Source organism: Phymastichus coffea, unplaced genomic scaffold (assembly GCF_024137745.1).
Source record: "Phymastichus coffea isolate CEN01 unplaced genomic scaffold, Cenicafe_Pcof_1.1 PCOF00028, whole genome shotgun sequence".
NCBI lineage: Eukaryota > Metazoa > Arthropoda > Insecta > Hymenoptera > Eulophidae > Phymastichus > Phymastichus coffea.
Genome location: NW_026706839.1, coordinates 404,436 through 425,285, shown reverse-complemented (window position 1 = coordinate 425,285; position 20,850 = coordinate 404,436). Strand labels below are relative to the sequence as shown.

Genomic DNA, 20,850 nt, shown 5'->3' with positions numbered 1-20,850 from the left:
GCTACAATGGAGTAATCAAAATCTCATTAGTTTCGGTAATACGAATAAATCTCTGTTCCGTACATGTTTTTGCATAATTGCGTCTGTCTACTTGTGAAATCAAAATAACTTTGCCATCATGTTGAGTAGATGTTTATTTTACTTTAATCGTTAATTAATAAAACAAAAGTAATATACATATCAAATCTTTATTCAAAAACTTAGAATCTAAAAAAAATTTTAATTATCTTGCAAGTAGACCCTAGAGCAATCAATTGTTCTAAATTAGAAGCCTATTTCCTTCATTCCTAAAATTCAAATGTAGGGAGTAGCTGTAAGTTCAACTATTTTGTAATGAAAAATACTGGTTTTTTCAAATAGTGTAAAATATATAGAGTAATTTGTAAATAAATCAATAATAATTATAATTAAGTATCTTTATACATAATTCATTTATACAAATTAAATTCTTATAAATGAATAATATATATTATACATACATATAATTCAAAAAGTACCTTTATACTTATGAAAACAATAATTAAACATGATGGTTTCAAAAAATATACGATTTGAAATGGGTAACAAAATTTATGATGATCTATTTTATAACTATTGGCATATTTAAAATAACAATTTTTAAAGCTCAATTGCAATAAATCTGCTTCATAATAATCAGCTTATTAGCATTAATGAGAATAATATTGTTGAATTTGAAAATAGATTTAAATCTTTAGTACTTTTGAAAGTTTATGAAATATTTCAAATTAAATATTAAATTATCATTTTGTACACAATGTTAATAAGATTGAATGTGATATATCAAAATACTTTAAAGAACTATTTTCTTCCTGGTATCACTCAAATCAACTTTGATTATTTTTTTATTAAATTAACGAATATAATATTATATAGTATCAAAATTGTTTTACAAAAATAAATGAAAATCTATCAAAAACATTTGCAACTTATATATCAATAGTTGATCACTTTAAATACTTATATTTATTTTTCAGAGATGGTGATTGCATGAGTTATATCTATTATTATGTTGATTTATAAAACTGAAAATATATACTGTGTTGGTATTGATCTAAAAAAAGATAAAAAATTAAAAAATGATTACAATTTCTTAAATCATTAAATGGTATAGTTTTATATGAACTGGAAGTTTGAATACTAATATTATTAAACTTAGTTTACTTTTAAAGCTAGTGCTTTAAATGCTTCTGCCAACAAATTTATATTTTCAGGTTTGCTCAAAATTACAAATTCTGGCAAATTTATAACTTCATGAGAATGTTCAGTAATAAAACCTATAGCTTCGTCTTTTAGATCTTTAACATTGTATTTATCAGCTATAAGTAGAAATTCAATAACATTTTCAATTTTCATTTCAGACAATAATCTTCTCTCACATACAGTTTTTAAACAATTGACTGCATACTGATCAGCTGCAGCTAAAATCTCATGAACTTGTTCCAATTTCATATCAATACTTCCAGTGTATAGAAAGCGTAAAAATTCTCTAAATATTTCAAGCTTCATGTTTTTAATTATAATTTTATCTGCAATATTTTCCTTCGTATTGTGAGTAAAGATGGCATTAAAAACTGAGCTTCGTGCTGCCAAAATACTTTTGTGAGCTGGAATTTCAATGTTAGAAATAACAAGCACAACGTCACTGAATGTATTACTTTCAACTAATTGCTCTAAATCTTTTGACAATGCATTGTAATTCTGAATTTTCTGAACAGTTGTATTTACAATATCTATTGAAAAATTGATAGTAAATTTATCATCAATAAGTAGTCCGTTCTGTTCATCGAGAATGTCATTTTTTTGAATAAACAATGTTTCAATGGTATATATATGTCTTCCTTTTTCACTTGCACTACTTAACACAAGTTTACTTGCTTTCTCAAACACTGATGAAAATATTTTGCCTTGACTATCAATAATGTGTATTTGGTAACTTAATTGTTTCTTCTGCTCGAAGTCATAATTGTACAAAAAAAGGTAAAGAGAGAAATATTCTTTATTACTTGTATGGTTGAATGGACATAAGCAAAGTTGCAAGCCAAGGACCTCTTCGAAAGTTTCATAAAAAATTGGTGATGAAATAGGATATTCTCGATTCATGAGAGATCTGAAATTATTAATAGTCCACAACATTTCACTCCTGGAAGAGAGCATTTTGAACTGGCCTTGCTCACCATCTGAACGTTCATAGCTTATTTGTAGGCCATTTTTGGTCCGTGTTATTGGATTTGACATTTTTATATTTTACTAAGAAAATTCTTAAATTTTGTACGAGGATGATGTTATGCAGATCAGACTTAGTATAATAATTTAAATTAATTAGTAGCACTCATGGTTAAGCATCAAATGCGTCAAGGTCGAAAGACATTAGTAGACGTTAGTCTAGAGCAACACTCATAAACAAAGCATACATGATAAGTTTATCGTCTTGTGTGACGTATAAACCAGCTCTACTACATGATTGAATTCCAAATATTTTTACTTAAAGCAATAAGAAACCAGTTAGTGTAAGCAGCAAGTAATATTAGCAATTTCGTAATGGAAGTAGTTAAATAACGATGAAACATATTTATGTAACATATATATATACAAAATTTAGAAGAAATACGAAGATAACGGAGGAGCAATAGAGTGTAAAAGATTTACACATTAATGAGTCATTCTGGGGGGCAAGCAGTTCGTACGCGAAGCCCCTTTTCGCGTATAAACTTTTTGGATATTCAGTCGGGACCAGTTCATTTCCATTCGTGGTGTATATTCAGTAAATTGAGTATCAAAATTATTGACCTATTAAGATTATTAATTTTCATTATTTATCTATTATATTATCAATTTCGTGTGGTTATCTATTATATTATCAATTTCGTATTATATTATCAATTTCCCTTTTTCTTCCCTTTTCGCGTGTGAAGTGCCCCGTCCACAAATGCGCGATGCAGGTGCTAAATACTAATTGTCAAATTGTACAAAGTATCTATATAAATAATATCAAAATCTCGCGCCAAATCATTGTCATATATCAGTTAATTAGTAATTAGCCAATCATATGCTATAACCTATATATATATATAATCTTCAATATCAATACCAATCACAATCATAGATTTCACTTCTTATCATTCTCCTTTTTAGAAGAAAATAAGATTAATTTCATCTCCAGATAAACTCAATGGTTGTTAACTGTGAAATAAACATAAGGAATTTGTTATCAAAGTTCAAGTTATTTTACAATCAATACAATCAGAATTTTATTTAAAAAACTGGTATAAAAAATGTAAAATTGGCGGTTTAATTTCTATCCCGATACCAACTCGAAAATGGATTTACTAAAATCACTAGACAGTTAGAACTAATTAATTTTTTATTAATATAAAAGATAAAAGAATGACAAAAAACATTATTTTATTTTATAAATAGTTGTAGAAGTTTCTCAGTTGAAGTTCTCATTTTTAAATAATAGACACATCATATTGCATTGTCAAGTTTTACAACGCATATTCACTTTTTTGAAATTAACAAAAACGGTAATGAATAACTATGAATATCTCGATTATCGCTTAATGAAATAATTGAAAAAGTAATATCGTAAAAATATTTTTAAACAAAATTTTAATTTTTCTAAAATCTGTTGTCTTGTATACAGAAAAAGATGTAAATAACTTTATCAAGTTAAATGTGAATGGTTTGTTATATAAAAGTAAAAAAGCAAATTATTCTAATAGATCAATTATAAAACAAGTAATAAATCGGAGTGATTAGAACGCATTAATACAACAAATGCAGTGGATGGTACAATCCAATTCATTATTATGAATAATATTTTTTACAGATGTTCGTTTAAATAAGAATTTATATTCGCCTTTGCACTTACAAAATGATCGTATGAAAAATTCAATAAGTAAAAATATTGTATTCGCAATCTTATGTATAATTTCAATTTTTTCAACACATTTTTTCAACTTTTTCTAACTTATACTCTATAATTTATAACTATCGACTTCCAAATAAATCAAATTTTGTATTAAGTAAAATACTTTTCTCGTAAATTAGCTTAATTAGTTTATTAAAAATTTTGTGTTTTTCTATTCACACCATTCAATGGAAAATTATAATTCAAGTTATTTCATGCAAAAGATCCTGATTATTGATGGAAAAAATAAAAGTTAATAATAATTTTATAAGACACATTATATTTTATAAATGCCCCATACAGCTGAATTTATGAATAACGATTATATACAAATTAAGATTTAGTTTTTTGGATAGGAAACACAAATATATTACGTGATATTAATTTAAATAGATAATTTAAAAATTACACTTTTTATAAATCGTCCAAACAGTACGTTTTCAGTAAGCTTGGCTCTTTTCTTTGCAGACGTTACTAATTTAAAAGAATTTAAGAATTGGCATAGTTGAAAAATCTGTTATCATCAATACAATCCTCATCATGTACAATACAAAAAAAATGTGTCAGATGTAAATTTGATTCGTGCCGGAAATTGCAAAAACTAATCCTGAACAGACGTTGTTTCCGTTGGTTCATCTGTTACCATGGGTGTTTCAGATTCATTTTCTTGAATCTCGAGGAGTCTCGGTCCGTAGAGTAAAACGTAAGCGCAATGCCAGTCACCACCTCCGCTGAGTTTCAGAACGTCTTCACTCGTTACGATACTTACATTCTCATCGTCGCACTTTAACCACGTATCACCTTTATGGCGAACCCATGCGACGTAATGACCACTGCTGCTGGTACGACCCTGATGAGTTAGAACTGCCTGTAGAGCGTAGTAACCACTGTTGCTTGAGCCGATGTCTGAATAAATAAAATATATCAATTATATTTTTCCTTCATTGTGAGAAAATAAATATAAAAACCATGTTGAAAATGAGTCAACCATATTAGTTTTACGAATGTTATCCTATATAATTAGAAATCATGTATATTTTAGCCTTGCATCTGACTTTACAGAACAAATATCTTTACATTTAGATTATTGATATTGCTATTATTTGCACGTTCTATTGTTTATTATAATTTACTTATTATCCAAAAATAAAATATTCATTTATCTTAATTTTACTTCTAATGAAATAAAAGCAGAAAAAGTGAGCTGAACTTACCATCAGAAAAGCTAAACGGTTCATATTTTGCGTCTTTTTGTTCATCCTCTTTCGTATCTTTCTTCTTTTCTTTTGTATTTCGAGCTTTCTCTAATTGGGCTTCCTCATATTTATGGAATTTCTCGCGCATTGGCGTCAACTTGGCCTGCAATTCTTTCGAGCAGAGTTCAAATGCATCAAATTCCAATGGGAATTGGACATCTTTCAAAATTTTTGCGTTAACAGACTCTTTTTCTTTATAGAAAAAACGCACGAATTGGATTGTCAGATAAGCCGGTAATCGACTGATTTTTGACTAAAAAATAATTATTTTGATTATTTACAAATTTCACTACTGGAGATGAACTACATTAAAAATAAATTTCTTACTGTTTTCGTGTAAACCGCGTCCCTGTCAAGTGTGGGAGACTTCTTTGTGATTTGTTCTTGCATCTTATTCTTAAGACCATTAAACATAAACTTAAGTTCAGTCGAAATAAAACAGCTTAATTGTAAAAAATCTTCTTTTCCCGTTGTTGGTGGTTCCTCTTCACACTCAACGCATTTCAGTTCTGTGTCAAAAGTACCACCAAAGTATTGTTCAATTATTGACCTAGGCTTATAACTGGCAGTATCTTGTGCATTTGGATTTTCCTGTAAAAATAAAATTAAATTAAATCAAATATTTGATTTTACTTTACTTAATTGAATTAAATCAAGGCTTAGAATTCCACTAATACTGATAACTAACTATACGAGATGAATTATTATATACCTTGAATTAATGAAATAAATAATGAGAATTAATATTGTAATTTTAAATGAAAACGCTTCAAAAAGTTTTACCTCATTTTTTAAAATTGAAATATTTCAACACTACATACCTTAGGCGGTAATTTTTGCTGCAACATCCTAATCAATTCTGTCCAGCATTCATTAGCATCCTGCTGCTGGAAACCACCCATCTTTGACTTTTCAGCAAATCTTGGAAAAGCAAAATGCATCATTTGCACCAAAACAACTGGAGGTAAAGAAGTTCCTCTATCCATTCCCTCGTATAGATCTCGCAAGGCTGCAGTAATGCTTTGAGAGGGTACAAATTGCAAACTTGCATCTGGTGAAGTGAGACCACCAGAAAAGGTTTTGAGTGCTTCTCGCAATTCAGGCACAGTTTTTAAGCACTGAACAGTGGCATTCAAGTAACAAGTATTGCCTAGATTAGCTAGACCAGCTGGCAAATCTAAAGCAGATGACAGTTCAGCCTCGTTCATGTCTTCTATAAATACTGGCTTTTCTGCTGGTTCATTGGGAACATCTTCTTCCTTTGAACCCATCATCAGCACCATAAGACCCTACAAAATATTTTCGTAATATTCAAATTAAGAAATCTATTTCAAAAAATTAAAATACTTTAAAGAAGTTAGGCTTTTATGTTTTATTAATACATGGTAAAGGTAGCCCACAAGACACAACGAAGGGTGTCAAACTTTAATGAAAATATTAAACAAAATTTTCCAAACAGTTAATACTTACATCTTTTAGTTTAATGTTGTCCCAATCATCTTTCAAGGCAGAGCCTTTAATAACAACCTTCTGTCTTTCCGGTTGAACTCCAGTTAGTGCAAACAATTGTGCTTTGAACAGCATTGGCTCTTCATCTGTATTAACTTCAACATTAGGAAAAAGTTCTTTTCCCCATTTGACTTTCACTGGAAATTAATAATTATTATATAAAAAAGAAATTTAATTGCTGAAGTTACAAAAGGTTATTTATACAAGTTTTACTCATGGGAGGTTAGAATTATAAGTGAATAAAATGAAAATATTAGTGAATTTACTCACCAGTATACTGCGGCATTTTTACCTGCTAACAAAAAATACACTAGTACAACTGATTAATCAGATTTGCTGATAAATAATATCTTAACTTTTGATAAATCTTAACACAAATAAAGTGCACCGTCAGAATGCTACCATGGAGTCTTTTTCAGATCGTTTTATACAAGAATACAAGCATCACAAACATAGCTACACTGCCACACACAGCCACAACCTCACTTTGTTCTATATCCCCCACCTCAGTCAATTCGATAGCGGATACGTGGATTGGCTATAAAATTTGTAAATGTCGGTGATTGGTAAATAAGTCATTGAATGAAATTTATTTTCTTTATCACATTGATTGATGATATGAACATTCATTCTGCTTTTCAAAACGAATATAATTTATTTACGAAAATTCAGAAAATCCTATTATTTTAGAAATTAAGAGATACGTAAGAAAATTAAATAAAAGTTATCTTAACAGCTGGATTTGATGTCGCTAGTCACCACCTGCAGGTGTAGTTGCTGCTGAATAAGGGTGTACATCATTTTACAAAGTGGTAGTGCGTGAGTGTGGGAGCATATCTGAATCCGCAAGTCTCCTGATCTCCACCTAACCATTCAGGATAGAGTTTTAATTTGGAATAAAATAAAAGAGCCCTGGGCTCCGTCGAGTGTTGACTTCACTCGACAAATTCCATTTCCGTTTATTTCACATTTCCCGTACTTTTAAATGCAATTTAGCGCGAAGTGCTTAAATGATGATAAATAAAGACTTAAATGTAAAAGAATTTAACAGTCTTTCGAATATGCAATAAGGGTAGCTTGTAAATAATTAAAAATAAAGAAATATGATTATTTATATTATTATATTATTAATTTTAGTTTATATCAAATGATAAAATATTCTTAATGCGGCCTCAATTTTAAAAGCGATATCAAACCTGTTTAAATATAGAGAAAGTATTATTATCGTTTAATTATCATATTCTTAATGTAAAAATGGCATATTTTCGTAAAATTAAATATAAGTTGAAGCATAGTTTGGATTGAATATAAATAATTTTCAAATACCTCGAATCAAAGTTAAAGTGTATATAGCTCCGCCGTCAGTATAGTTCCGAATGGAGGGCCCCTTAAAATTTGGGCCGTAAAGTTGGCTATATTGGTCAACGTTACTATGACAACCATATACAGTCGTAGGACATTGATTCTGTCCACCCATTTCAAAATTTCAAGTGTCACTTTGCATATCTGGATTTTAATGAATAAACAAATAATATAATAATACAACTAATTAAAAAGTAAATATATGTATATATTAGAGATGTTGAATATCGAAAGAAAAATGAAGGTTCAATTGAAAATCATCAACCTCACCGCTGGACTGTTTTCAAATAAGTACTATTTATTTTATATGCTATTTAACATTGTATAAAGAATATGATACTTTATGGTTCTTTTCAGGATATTACACAGGATATTAAGGAGAAAAGACAAAATTTAAGACCTTCTCGACCATGATATGCTCTGGATCCAAGTGCTGGTACACATTTTCACAAGAGAATAATATCTTCAAGATATGGTCTTGCACTGGATCCAAAAATGCTCATGTGCAAGTTTTGAAAAGTACTTGATATACTTGGTCGAGTTTTCATTGTAGCTTTATCAAAAGATATTTGTAGATTACATCACTGTCACTAAACGCGTATCACTTGAAAGATGTAATCCTTCAACTGATTTTTAGTTGGGAGACATGTTCATATTAATTTATTGATAGCTGCCATCAATGAAAGCTCAAACAACAAGATCTGTAAAAACAAGTGCTTATTATATAACTTGGTCTTAAATATTCCTCGATAAAGTATAAGGCCCTTGAACAATTTTTACAAGCACTTGGTTTCACAACACTTTTTGGTCGAGCACCAATTACAACTATCATATTGGCTTGACAAGCTTTTTGAACAGAGCCAGTGCAAATTCATGTATTCCTACAAATATCATTTGTAAGAGAAAATCCTAATAATCTTGTGTCCTTTCTTTAATTTATCCTGAGTAATATCCTGAAAAAAACCACAAAGTATCATATTCTTTATACAATATTAAATAGGATAAAATAAATATATTATTTATCTGAATAAACAGTCGAGATTTTCAATTGAACCTTCATTTTTTCTTCCGATATTCAACATCTCTAATATATACATATATTTACTTTTTAATTAGTTGTATTATTATATATATTATTCATTCATTCATTAAAATCCAGGTTTTCAAACTAACACTTGAAATTTTGAAATGGGTAGACAGAATCAATGTCCGGCGATTGTATACATGGTTGTCATAGCAACGTTTACTAATTAGCCAACTTTACGGCCAAAAGAAAATATTTTCCTGTAAAATTTATCAGTATTACAATCGCACAAAAAACATTGTATTATTCAAATTCTACAGGGATACAAATTAGTTTTATGTATTTTTTAGATGATACAAATTAAGAAGAAGATATTCATATATATTTTTTTTAAATCGCATATTTTTTTGCTGGAAGATAGATTTTCCGCCGCGCATGCACAGTAATACGTTAATTTGAATTGCTAATTTACCCTACGAAAATCTTTTTTTCTCTATTTTTAGAGAGGGTAGAAATTCCAAAAAAGCATTTTTCTGATGGTAAAAATTAAAATGAAACTAGTGGTATTTTTTTCTTTTAAGATATCAATCGTTTTTCTGCCAGGAGTATGAGTTTTCCGAAATATCGTTTTTTTCACTTTTTTTTTAAATTTTGGGGGGGGTACAAATTCCAAAAAAGCAATTTTCGGGTGGTACAAATTAAGACGAAGCTAATGGTATATATATATTTTTTTAAATCAATCATTTTTCTGCCAGGGTTGTCTCGATACCCTCCATTCGGACACACGCCAAGTGGGCCTAAATGTGTATATGTGTATGTGTGTTCATACTGCTATGTATATAACATATGTTGACTCTTGAATGTAGGTGATACAATCAAATTACTCTTTATTGACAGGTGGGATAAGTGGAATTGGAAAGAGCTCTTCGGTGTATTAAGTGTAGAAAAGTAAATAGTCAACTGTAACAGTCTCCATGCAGTAAACTCAACTGCAAATTCGGAGCTTAGGGTCCTTTTTTTCCAAAATAAACTATTGAAACTTCACCTGCAGTGCCGCTGCTGTTCACAAAAACATTCACCGGCGTTTGCGGTTTTTTTCAAAACAAATGTATAATTTCTAATCAAACAACAAGAAAATATTGAGATTATTATTTGATACTTTAGAATCGAATAGTTGTTAGTTTTTCGTTGAATTTCATTTAGATGGTATAGTAAGGAGCATCGAGAATTAAGACATTGAGACCTATAACCAGTTGATGAATGAACAAGAGATTAATTAAAGATTACACAACATGAAAATTCATTATTTATTTGTTTTTTTCTTTGTTTTATTGACTTTGGTACATTTTGGGGCATTATTTCTATTAGAAAGTATTACCGTTGGTACTGTTGCGGCTATTGGTTATGCTGTCCATTGCAAATTTATGGAATGTTGTAGTGATGAGTACATTCTGCATGACATGAAGTGTAATTAGATTCTAGTTTATTGTTGATGATGACTGAAAAACAGTATCCATAATATAAAATTTGTTTCAGTACTCAAGGATGAAATGAAACATTCGCTATATGGTCAACAGATAGCTCAAAATATTGTTCTCAGTGCCATTCAAAGTCATGTTAACCATCCAAACCCTAGAAAACCATTAGCTTTAAGCTTCCATGGTTTACCTGGAACTGGAAAGACCTATGTAGTCAGTATGATAGCTAAGTCATTATTCAAACTAGGTGTAAAAAGTAAGCATTATTACTTTTTCAATGGAAGAAATGATTTTCCATCTGATTTAAAAACCGATCTTTACCAGGTATGTCATGTATTATATTTTTATTGATTATTCTTAATATTAAAGTATAAACAACAAACTTAACTCTTTATATTGTAGATGATTCTTATAGACAAAATAGAACGGGCATTGAACAGTTGTGAACAATCTTTGTTTGTTTTTGATGAGGTTGACAAAATGCCATCAGGAGTACTGGATGCATTAGTGCCATTTTTAGATTATACGAGTTATGGAGACAACAAAAATAGGAAAGCTATTTTCATATTTTTGTCAAATACTGGAAGTACAGAGATTGTCGATAGAATGATAAAATTGTGGCAAGAAGGAAAAAACCGCGATGATATTAGCATACAAGACTTTGAGCCTCTGATAGAAATAGGAGCTTTCAATGAAAAAGGAGGCTTTCACAAAAGTGGTACTATAGAGTCAAAGTTAATCGACCATCACGTCCCTTTCCTACCCATGGAAGAGAAACATGTTATTATGTGTATCAAGGATGTATTCAGACACTGGGGTGATCATAATCCTAACAATAATTTAATTAAAGAAGTTCTGACTCATGTTACTTATGGACCACCACCTTACAACATATATTCTACAGGTGGCTGTAAGAGATTGGATTATAAAGTCTCATCTGTTTTGTTCAAAGACGATTTTAATTGATTAATTTTACATATAAAAGAGTAAGCAGTTGTTTAAAATCCAATGATTTTTAATCTTTAGTATGAGTACTTTAATTTATGTTTTATTGTTGTAAAGTAAGATAAAATATATTTACTAATGATTAAAAATATATTTGGATTCCAATATCAAATCAAATTGTATATGCGTTTATGAGCTCTGATTTCTTAAAAACATTTTTTTCTGATAATCTATATGATTGTGAATAAAATAATGTTACTATTAGATACTTTTAGTTAAGAGTGTTACATATTAGTATTTTGTTATTTTTATTCATTCTCGTAATTAATTTTCATGAAAATCAGTATTTTCATGAAATAGGTCACAATAAATTCGAAAAGGCATTTCACAAAAATAATGACTGTTGAAGCGCAATAAAATAGATATTTTTATAAGATTACAAATAATTTTAATAAAAATGTTTGTACAAAAAAAATAAATGTATGTTATTAAAGATCTTATCAGATGATTACTAAAGTATGGGATAAGAGATAAGAAATGACTTGATACATATTTGTAAGTTTGATATTTAATTTTTTATTTGCTCTAATCTATTGAAAAGTATTACTTTATCATAAATTATGTGGCAGTTGTTTAATTATAACAGATAAAATTTTCATCGTCTAACATCGTCGTTTCAAGATAAACCCAAAAACTCATCAACGGAAAAATATTTTGTACTCAATGCAATTCTTTTTCTTTCATGTATATTCTAACGATATTCCATGGAAACATAAAATGTATTACTCGTCATAAAGGCTAAAAGCCGATATATAAAAGCAAAATATAATATCGATATTCATGCGACTATAGTAACAAAATTCAAACAGAATAACGAAGGAAAATCAAAAGTAAAATGCATTTATACATTGCGTTTACTAGATATCTTCTTTATTCGTTTTATCTGCTGTGGCATTGCACTCTTTCCCTTTTTTCACAAAGAATCTGTCTATGCGTATTTTTAATATCTATATTGTCCGAACAACTTACGTTTTGAATTAGGACCAGCCTAAACATTCATCTTTCATTGCGACCTACATATACCGCACACTGCATCTTCTTTACACCGTGTGTTGCTCTCTAGTGTTTTTTGCGCTCCACTCGCTTTTGCTATTGCATTAAACATTCTAAAGTACTTATTTTTTTGTTGGTTTTTCTTTGTTTTAACGACTATAACAATATCAATCTCCTCGCGCCCAAAACGAAGCGACTACCCGTCATGGTTATATGGCAGTCTTAATATTCTTAATCGCTGATGAAAATATTTTCAAACGCCAGCAGATAAATTCATTTTTTCAACTTAGTTATACGTGTTTATATGTTATTTAGAACGGAATTTTATCACATTTGCGTACGGTTTCAATTGTTTTTATTTCTAACGAAAATACGAAGAAGGTTTTGATCTCTTTTATTATTTTTAAAAATACTTTCATCAGGGCTATAAATATGATACTGGACATTGAACACCAGGTCGGATCGTATGAGCGCTCTTTAATCAGCTTCATCGTTTTATGTTTTGTTTGCCTCATTTTTTTTTTAATTAATGTATAGTCTCTCTTACACGTTGAATGCGTTTTTTTGTGCAGTTAATTGCCTCTTGCTTTTTATTTAATATATATTGTTCGTTTGTTGTTTGATTTTTTACCGCTAAATATGCATATCAACTGACTCTCTTTTGCAGGCTAAAAAACGATACGTGTGATCAGGTAAAAAATAATACTGTGATACGTGATATATTTATATCTCCGCTTTTTCAAAGCATGCCCAAGAGCTTGAGGAGCTGTTCACATTCATGTAATAACGCAGGGTTTCTTCAACAGATAAAAGAGAAGAAAAGGAAACCGTGTGCTCGACGCGAAAGAAAAATATAATACTGAGAGTATGTCCTAATGAACGGAAAATGGTCGATCGTCAGTGCCTCACGGGCGAAAGACGATCCCGCACGCTCGCGCGAGGAAAGGTATCTTGAAAATGTTTCGTCGAAGAACGTATGCTGCATTAAGCCCAGACGCGTAGCGTCATGTCCCAGCTGCCAGTCGACAGTGCGGTGCCGTCGGGCGATACTCTCAAGGTGGAGACCCGGTTCTCATGGCCGTAGAGCAACGCGACTCGTTGGCACTTGAGCGTGTCCCAGACGTTGACCGTGTAATCGTTGTAGCCGGCGAACAACAGCCGACCGCTCACCGACAGATCCACGGCGTTCGCGCCGAAAAGTATGCTCTCCTTTGTGTAGATCGCGATCTCCTTGTCGGCGCGCAGGTCGAACAAACGGCAGGTCGCGTCGTCCGAGCCTGTCGCCACTGCGTCGCCGCTCGGATGGAAGCGCACCTGCGGGCAAACACCAATTTTCGTTCGCTGCACGCGGCAAATTCATTTGGCAGTCAATGCCAAATTCAATTCGCTTCTACTCGATTAACCGGAGTGTGCGATGTCGTCCAAAAGCTTTCGCGGGCGTTTGACCTTGTTCGATCATGTCGATGGAAATGAAAATTTTTGCAACGCCATCGCAAGCCATTGAACTTACGTCGGTATCCGAAATCGAACGACGCTCACCGAATTGACGTCGGATTCGTGTCCTTCGAAGCTCTGCACGCACTGTCCGCTCCGCATGTCCCAGATGAAAACGAGCTTGTCGCAGCTACCCGAGACGAAGGTGTTGCCGGTTTCGCTGGGTGCCAAGTCGATCGACATCACGCTGTCCGAGTGTCCGTGGAAGTTCTGCAGAAGCTGTCCACTCTCCACGTCCCACAGTGCGCAGGTACTATCGCCGCTGCCCGTCAACACCTGCTGATCGCTGTTGGGAAATGCGCAGCAGGACGTGTACGAGGTGTGAGTGCCCACCGTTTTTTTTTTGGCTGATACGTCGTCTTCGAGGCTCAATGGATAGACGGTCACTTTGTTGTCAAGGCCGCTGTGGAATTCACGAAAACAAGTACTTAATTTCTTGGCTTTTTCATATTTTTCGTTTGTTTTTCTTGTCTGGTTAGATTCTGTGTTTTAGATCGACATTCTTTACCCGCACGCAACAAGCTGTCCACTCGGTGCGTACGCGCAGGCGATGACCCACGTGGTCGGCATGGTGACAGCGTGCTCCTTGTTCGTCGTGAACGCATCCCAGATTATCATTTTCCCATCCTGCGTTAGAAACGGAAGCGTTCGCAAAATAAATGGCTTAAAAATGCTTTTGACGTGTAACTGGCAATTCGAAATACCTGAGACGAAGAGACAATGTGCCGCTTGTCCGGTGACCAATCGGAACACAATACTTTAGCTTGGTGTCCTTTTAAAACCCGACGAGGCTTCACGTTTATGCAACTAATTGGTTCGAGTCTTTCGGCAACAACGGCAACTGCAAAGTAGACAAATGTGCAAGTCGAAGCAAAGTAAACACGATTGTTTTTTTCTTTTATCGTGCTTGCGACTTACGGGTAACGTCATTGAGCTTTTGCCTTTCGTCTTCGAGGCGAATTTTTAACGACTCAGCCTCTTTGGCTAGTTTCTCGACATTCTCCGATTCTATGGCAGAGTCCATGGTTTTTGAGCTGAGCACATGCAAGTCACTCGGAATCTTTTAAAAGCACAGCGCTAGCGTCCGAACGTTCACTTGACGAACATGTTGACTGCTAATTATTGATTACCTTGTGAAATTCTGCAAATAAGATTTTGGGATGCAATAATTTTTGGATTGGTGCGATCAATCGAGATGCCTTGTTTAAAGATTCATGAATTTGTAAACATAAATTCAGTGAAATATTACTACAAGCTCGAGTGTAGGCAATAATGCAGTAGCATTCTCAGTAACATTCCCTCCAAGAAACAATTGGAACGTGAGACAAAATAAATCGAATTCTGTAAAGATTGGTTCTTTGTTAAACAACGATTTTCTAAAAATGACAGCTAAACATCTGCGAGCTCTGATAATTTGCATGCTGACTAGCGCTTGAAGTTCAAAACTTTGAATAAAAACCAATTATGAAAGACGTAGTTCAACTACTGAAGACTCGCTCAAACATGAAAGAAAGTTATGAAAAGACAAAAATGCCACGCCACTGCAAGCTCTCCTAATTTACATGTCAGCAACCATCTCGCTCCAAAAACCATCTACACAATGTATAATTTCTGCTAAAAGCTCACCTGTCGATTTCGTAGTATCCATCGTCAATGAGATCCGCGCCCAACTAACTTGAGCCATGATCTCTTCTGTTTGCTAATTAATTCGCTGCCTGCGTTCAAGCTCCCTCTCTCTCTCTCTCTCTCACTCTCTCGTTCGCTTAACTCCAATCGATGGACACAGAGCATTCGTTGTTCAACGACCACAACAATTCATAATCATCGCGATAATCGTCACTTGTTTTTCCGTCCGAGTGAGCTTTCGACATCGACGAGATCCTGGTCTCCTTTTTATTCGGGTTACTTGACTCTTCGGTCACCTCCTGCCATCTTGGCTCGAGAGTTGTTTCTTGCGTGGATGCGGGCGAGGGTCAGCCAGACTACTACGTGCCCCTAGCGCCACTGCGTTTGTGACCGTTGCTCGACGAGCTTTTTTCGAACTTGCAGCAGCCCCTTCCCAGCGCAGCTTCTGCGTGACCTACTAAGATTATTTTTCGTTTGTGGGTTATCTTGATTTTATTTGTTGACTTATAACTTGTAAAATGTTCGTTTAATGCTTGTAACTTTGCATTTTTTACTGGAGTGCTTTTGTGATTAATTATTATCATTATTTTTATTTTCATTCAAATTTCATGAGTGTTGCAAGAGTTATAAATGAATGAATTTAAAAATTGATACATTTTTTCACATCTATGAATTCATAGTATGAAAACTATTGTACGACATTCAATTTCTTGAAAGCTTTAGAATTTTAAAAAATTATATTTTCTATCAGATTTTTATTGGAAAAATATAAATAATGATTTAATTATACGTAATTTTTACGCACTTTCTGATAAAATTTTCGTCAGCTTTTATACGATAATTATTAGTTTCCTTAAAGATGTTAGCGTTTTTACTTTTGTATTTATAACTTCGCAACAGTAGCTTGATGAAATTATGTAAATATATACACGCTTTTCGAGGCAATAATGTTCAAACTCATCGTTAGATGCATTACTTTCTACTGTTGTAATTGCTTAACCGACATAAGAGACAATTGATAAGAAAAATAAATAGATATCAGATAAATAACTCCATAACTATGACACTAGAAAATATTCAAGTTACGCGCTGAAAGCATCATACACTACGTGCGTCATAACCTCGTAAACTATTTCCAACTCCAATATCATTGATATAGTACAAGTTTTCAACCTCTTTCAACTTCATAAAACGCACTTAAGATTCGTCCTCACCAAAGTCATCCACAACACCCTTTAGCACATTGAAAACACATCGGCAGTTTCGTTAATCGGAAGTCTGAGCTCAATCACCCGCATGACCTCTCATTCGTCGGGCGGTTACGATCGACCGGCGGCCACTTCCTCTCCAAATCCATGAGCGAGACATCCTTATCAAGTTATGCTGCAAGTGCGAGCGAGACAGAAGTAGAAAAGAGAACATGTATTTAGTGGGGGTAGCAGTGTCGCAGCAGCGGCGGCTCCCTCGTTCTTCTGCTCTTCACACAAGCGCTCTTCCCAATAGCTCGTTGTCCGGGTTGTGTGTGCGAACGAGAATTTGTATTGTTTGAACTAACGTCATGGCTCTGCTTACCGTGCGTCTTGCTGCCTCGGTGGCGAGACAGCTGCCCAGTACCCAGGTATGCTTTTCCGTACATTATTTGTTCATCATTTTTTCCACTAGCAGCATGGCAAAGTCAGGCGCGAGTTTGTGGGGGGATAGGTGGCCGCCGACATTTTTACTGGTGTCCGGTCGCTTTTTACAGCCCGATTTATTTTTACTCCAAAGCGATTGAATTTGTGATATTGATGACGAGCTTGATGAGGGTTGCGATAAGGCTGAGAGTTAGGGAGAGATTGAAGCTCGAGCTTTTAGATGGATTACATAAACAGAGCGGTGGCTAGCAGAGAGCCTAAGAGAGTTATGTAATGAGTATTTTGAATGAAGTTGTTCAAAGAGTGTAGATGTGATCATTTTAATTATGTGATATTGATTTTTGGCTTTATGTCATTTAGGTGAGCTGGCCTGCTGCTGCTCTTGCCTCCAGGAAGTACCATGTCTCCTGCAGTCGAAGATCTGCTGAAATCTCTTCTATTCTTGAGGAGCGTATCCTCGGCAGCAGCACCAAAGTGAGATTTATACATGAAACTTGATACATTTTTCTCATAAATAGTTGAAATTCTTTTGTGTCAATTAATGAAAGTTGGAAGAAATTTTACCTAACCTATTAAATAATATATCATGTGAAGTCTATATATATAAATACATCACATCCATATAAAAAAATCTTAACACTTTGATAGCATAATTATTTCATTGAATAATTTAACAGTATATTTAGATCTGTATGTTTATTTTACTCAATTTAATTTAAATTTAATACTCTTATTTAGATATAGTATTTTAAATAAGTGACTTGAACACAATATTTTATTTTTATCATTACACTCTGTTAAGAGCTGATTTTAGTAAGAATTAAGCAATATAAAAATACTAGGATTTTTATATAACATACAGAAAAGGTATCATTATCAGAGTTTTTTTATGAATAAGAAACTGCAATATTATCTTACCTAATTACTTTATAAATAGGAGTTTTTTAATTACACATTTTTTAATAACTAGAGCATTTCAAAATTTCAGAGAATTTTTAGACTTTTTATCTTAATTATAAATATTTTTCTCAAATAATCAATCGTAATTTTTTCTCAGACCAATCTCGAGGAAACAGGCCGTGTACTCAGTATTGGTGACGGTATTGCCCGTGTCTATGGTCTCAAAAACATCCAAGCCGACGAGATGGTGGAGTTCAGCTCTGGTCTTAAGGGTATGGCCTTGAATTTGGAGCCCGACAACGTTGGTATCGTCGTCTTCGGTAACGACAGGCATATCAAGGAAGGTGACATCGTCAAACGTACTGGTGCTATTGTCGATGTGCCAGTCGGTGAAGAGCTACTTGGTCGCGTCGTTGATGCTTTGGGTAACCCCATTGACGGCAAAGGTCCACTTGGTAGCAAGCTGAGGTTCCGTATTGGTACCAAGGCTCCTGGTATCATTCCTAGGTATGCTTACTATTTTCTTTACTTCTAACTGTTATAAGCACTTTTCGATTACATTTTAAAAATATTTACTTGAGTTATATGTAACATAGACAATACAGATTGTGACAGTAATGTTAACGATACATTTATCTAGAATTTTATCTAATCAAGTTCGTCAATTAATATATTCTCAAGTAAATCCTATGAGTTTTAACTCTGTATCATTATTTTTTTATATTGCAGAGATTTTTTTGTAATGTATTTATTTTTATATTTATTTTATTTATATGTAATTATTTTTGTACCGTTTTTTTATACTTTTGTATTATAATTTTATCGTGTAACTTAATAAAACATAGACGTCTTTATATTTTTCAGGGTATCCGTACGAGAGCCTATGCAGACGGGTATCAAGGCTGTAGACTCTCTGGTACCAATTGGTCGTGGTCAGCGTGAATTGATCATTGGTGACAGGCAAACTGGTAAGACTGCTTTGGCCATCGACACCATCATCAACCAGAAGCGTTTCAACGAGGCCGGAGAGGAAAAAAAGAAACTGTACTGTATTTACGTTGCCATTGGTCAGAAGCGTTCCACCGTCGCTCAAATCGTCAAGCGTCTTACCGATAGTGGTGCTATCAATTATTCCATCATCGTTTCGGCTACCGCTTCCGATGCCGCTCCCCTGCAATACCTTGCTCCTTATTCTGGCTGTGCCATGGGTGAATTCTTCAGGTGTGTTTTACAGTTCACTTAAGGTCATTTGAATTACTCCAAATAGACCAAAGAACAAGTTATATCATTCTGATGTTCGGTTCTTTTGGAAAGTAATAATTAATATATAAATATGTAATAATTACAGGGATAATGGCAAACACGCCCTAATCATTTATGACGACTTGTCTAAGCAGGCTGTAGCCTACCGTCAAATGTCCCTGTTGCTTAGGCGACCCCCAGGTCGTGAGGCCTATCCCGGTGACGTATTCTACCTTCACTCTCGTCTTCTCGAACGTGCAGCCAAGATGAATGAGTCGCTAGGTGGTGGGTCTCTCACTGCCTTGCCCGTCATTGAGACCCAAGCCGGTGACGTGTCCGCCTACATTCCCACCAACGTCATCTCTATCACTGACGGACAAATATTCTTGGAAACCGAATTGTTCTACAAGGGTATCCGACCTGCCATCAACGTCGGTCTTTCTGTCTCCCGTGTCGGATCTGCTGCCCAGACTAAAGCCATGAAGCAAGTCGCTGGTTCCATGAAGCTGGAGTTGGCCCAGTACCGTGAGGTAGCCGCCTTCGCCCAGTTCGGTTCTGACTTGGACGCTGCCACCCAGCAACTACTCAATCGTGGTGTTCGTCTTACCGAGCTGTTGAAACAGGGACAGTACGGTAAGCAACTAATATTAATGGATATTAAAAATGTATTTATTTGTATTGTATTCAGTTTATAATATAATTCTTTTGTGTTCTTCTAGTGCCAATGGCTATTGAAGAACAGGTCGCCGTGATCTACTGTGGTGTCCGAGGATACCTCGACAAAATGGACCCATCAAAAATCACTACGTTCGAGAAGGAATTCCTTGCGCACGTCAAGTAAGCTCGATATTTCAAATTCACGTTATAAACTAATTTTGTCAAGAAAAACATGAAATCAATTCAATCGATTATTTGTAGATCCACACAGCAAGATCTCCTTGCTACCATCGCTAAGGAAAACATCATTAGTGAGGCGTCAGACGCTAAGTTAAAGAAGGTCGTCACTGACTTCTTGGCCTCGTTCAACGCGTAAATCTCCATCATCCTGTCGACAACCACCAAACTCAGCCGTGACTAATTAGTTTATAACAGTTGTTGCTGCTGCTGTTGCTGCAGCATTGCTGATCTGTTTTGTTTTCTTTTCTAGTGCCTGCGCGCGTTATTACCTTTCGAGCTTAAAGCTAAAAATGTAACAATTACGCGCTCGCGCGCGGAGAAAGGTACCACGAGATGAATGAATATGCAAACTTAACATTCGAACGATAAACTCGATAGTCATATAAACATGTTACACACGATACACGTTGGTTCTTCAATAAAAAACAAGTACAAGATTAATTTTTTTTTATGGATCGGCTTCTTTGAAGAAAAATACACACACAATCTCATCATTGAT

At 33.7% G+C, this 20,850-nt stretch overlaps 5 protein-coding genes across 6 annotated transcripts; 2 read left to right on the top strand and 3 right to left on the bottom strand.

The window, feature by feature from the left end:
* Positions 1–116: 116 nt before the first annotated feature.
* Positions 117–2,418, bottom strand: LOC131662756 (speckle-type POZ protein B-like). 2 transcript variants are annotated; one of them, XM_058932652.1, is made up of 2 exons: positions 2,196–2,418; positions 117–2,128 (listed from the first exon to the last, which is right to left on the bottom strand). In XM_058932652.1, exon 2 carries the CDS (start codon positions 2,119–2,121, stop codon positions 1,174–1,176), a length of 948 nt encoding a protein of 315 aa, XP_058788635.1. In that variant the 5' UTR covers positions 2,122–2,128; positions 2,196–2,418; the 3' UTR covers positions 117–1,173. The 2 variants fall into 2 exon arrangements, with proteins under 2 accessions (XP_058788635.1, XP_058788634.1); XM_058932651.1 differs by having other exon boundaries at positions 117–2,418.
* A 1,029-nt stretch (positions 2,419–3,447) lies between these two features.
* On the bottom strand, positions 3,448–7,179 carry LOC131675769 (ubiquitin carboxyl-terminal hydrolase 14). Its single transcript, XM_058954901.1, has 6 exons — positions 6,967–7,179; positions 6,658–6,833; positions 6,009–6,476; positions 5,515–5,778; positions 5,146–5,440; positions 3,448–4,837 (listed from the first exon to the last, which is right to left on the bottom strand). Exons 1-6 carry the CDS (start codon positions 6,980–6,982, stop codon positions 4,533–4,535), a joined length of 1,524 nt encoding a protein of 507 aa, XP_058810884.1. The 5' UTR covers positions 6,983–7,179; the 3' UTR covers positions 3,448–4,532.
* A 2,815-nt stretch (positions 7,180–9,994) lies between these two features.
* LOC131675716 (torsin-1A-like) lies at positions 9,995–11,715 on the top strand. The gene is made up of 3 exons (XM_058954821.1): positions 9,995–10,549; positions 10,619–10,884; positions 10,963–11,715. Exons 1-3 carry the CDS (start codon positions 10,375–10,377, stop codon positions 11,524–11,526), a joined length of 1,005 nt encoding a protein of 334 aa, XP_058810804.1. The 5' UTR covers positions 9,995–10,374; the 3' UTR covers positions 11,527–11,715.
* Positions 11,716–12,120: 405 nt separating this feature from the next.
* Positions 12,121–16,124, bottom strand: LOC131675715 (guanine nucleotide-binding protein subunit beta-5). Its single transcript, XM_058954820.1, has 6 exons — positions 15,679–16,124; positions 14,971–15,193; positions 14,757–14,893; positions 14,561–14,679; positions 14,098–14,455; positions 12,121–13,872 (listed from the first exon to the last, which is right to left on the bottom strand). The coding sequence occupies exons 2-6, from the start codon at positions 15,074–15,076 to the stop codon at positions 13,543–13,545; spliced, it is 1,050 nt and encodes a 349-aa protein (XP_058810803.1). The 5' UTR covers positions 15,077–15,193; positions 15,679–16,124; the 3' UTR covers positions 12,121–13,542.
* A 992-nt stretch (positions 16,125–17,116) lies between these two features.
* LOC131675713 (ATP synthase subunit alpha, mitochondrial) lies at positions 17,117–20,792 on the top strand. Its single transcript, XM_058954817.1, has 7 exons — positions 17,117–17,296; positions 17,673–17,786; positions 18,370–18,719; positions 19,077–19,433; positions 19,561–20,087; positions 20,174–20,291; positions 20,373–20,792. Exons 1-7 carry the CDS (start codon positions 17,237–17,239, stop codon positions 20,485–20,487), a joined length of 1,641 nt encoding a protein of 546 aa, XP_058810800.1. The 5' UTR covers positions 17,117–17,236; the 3' UTR covers positions 20,488–20,792.
* The last annotated feature ends 58 nt before the right edge of the window (positions 20,793–20,850 follow it).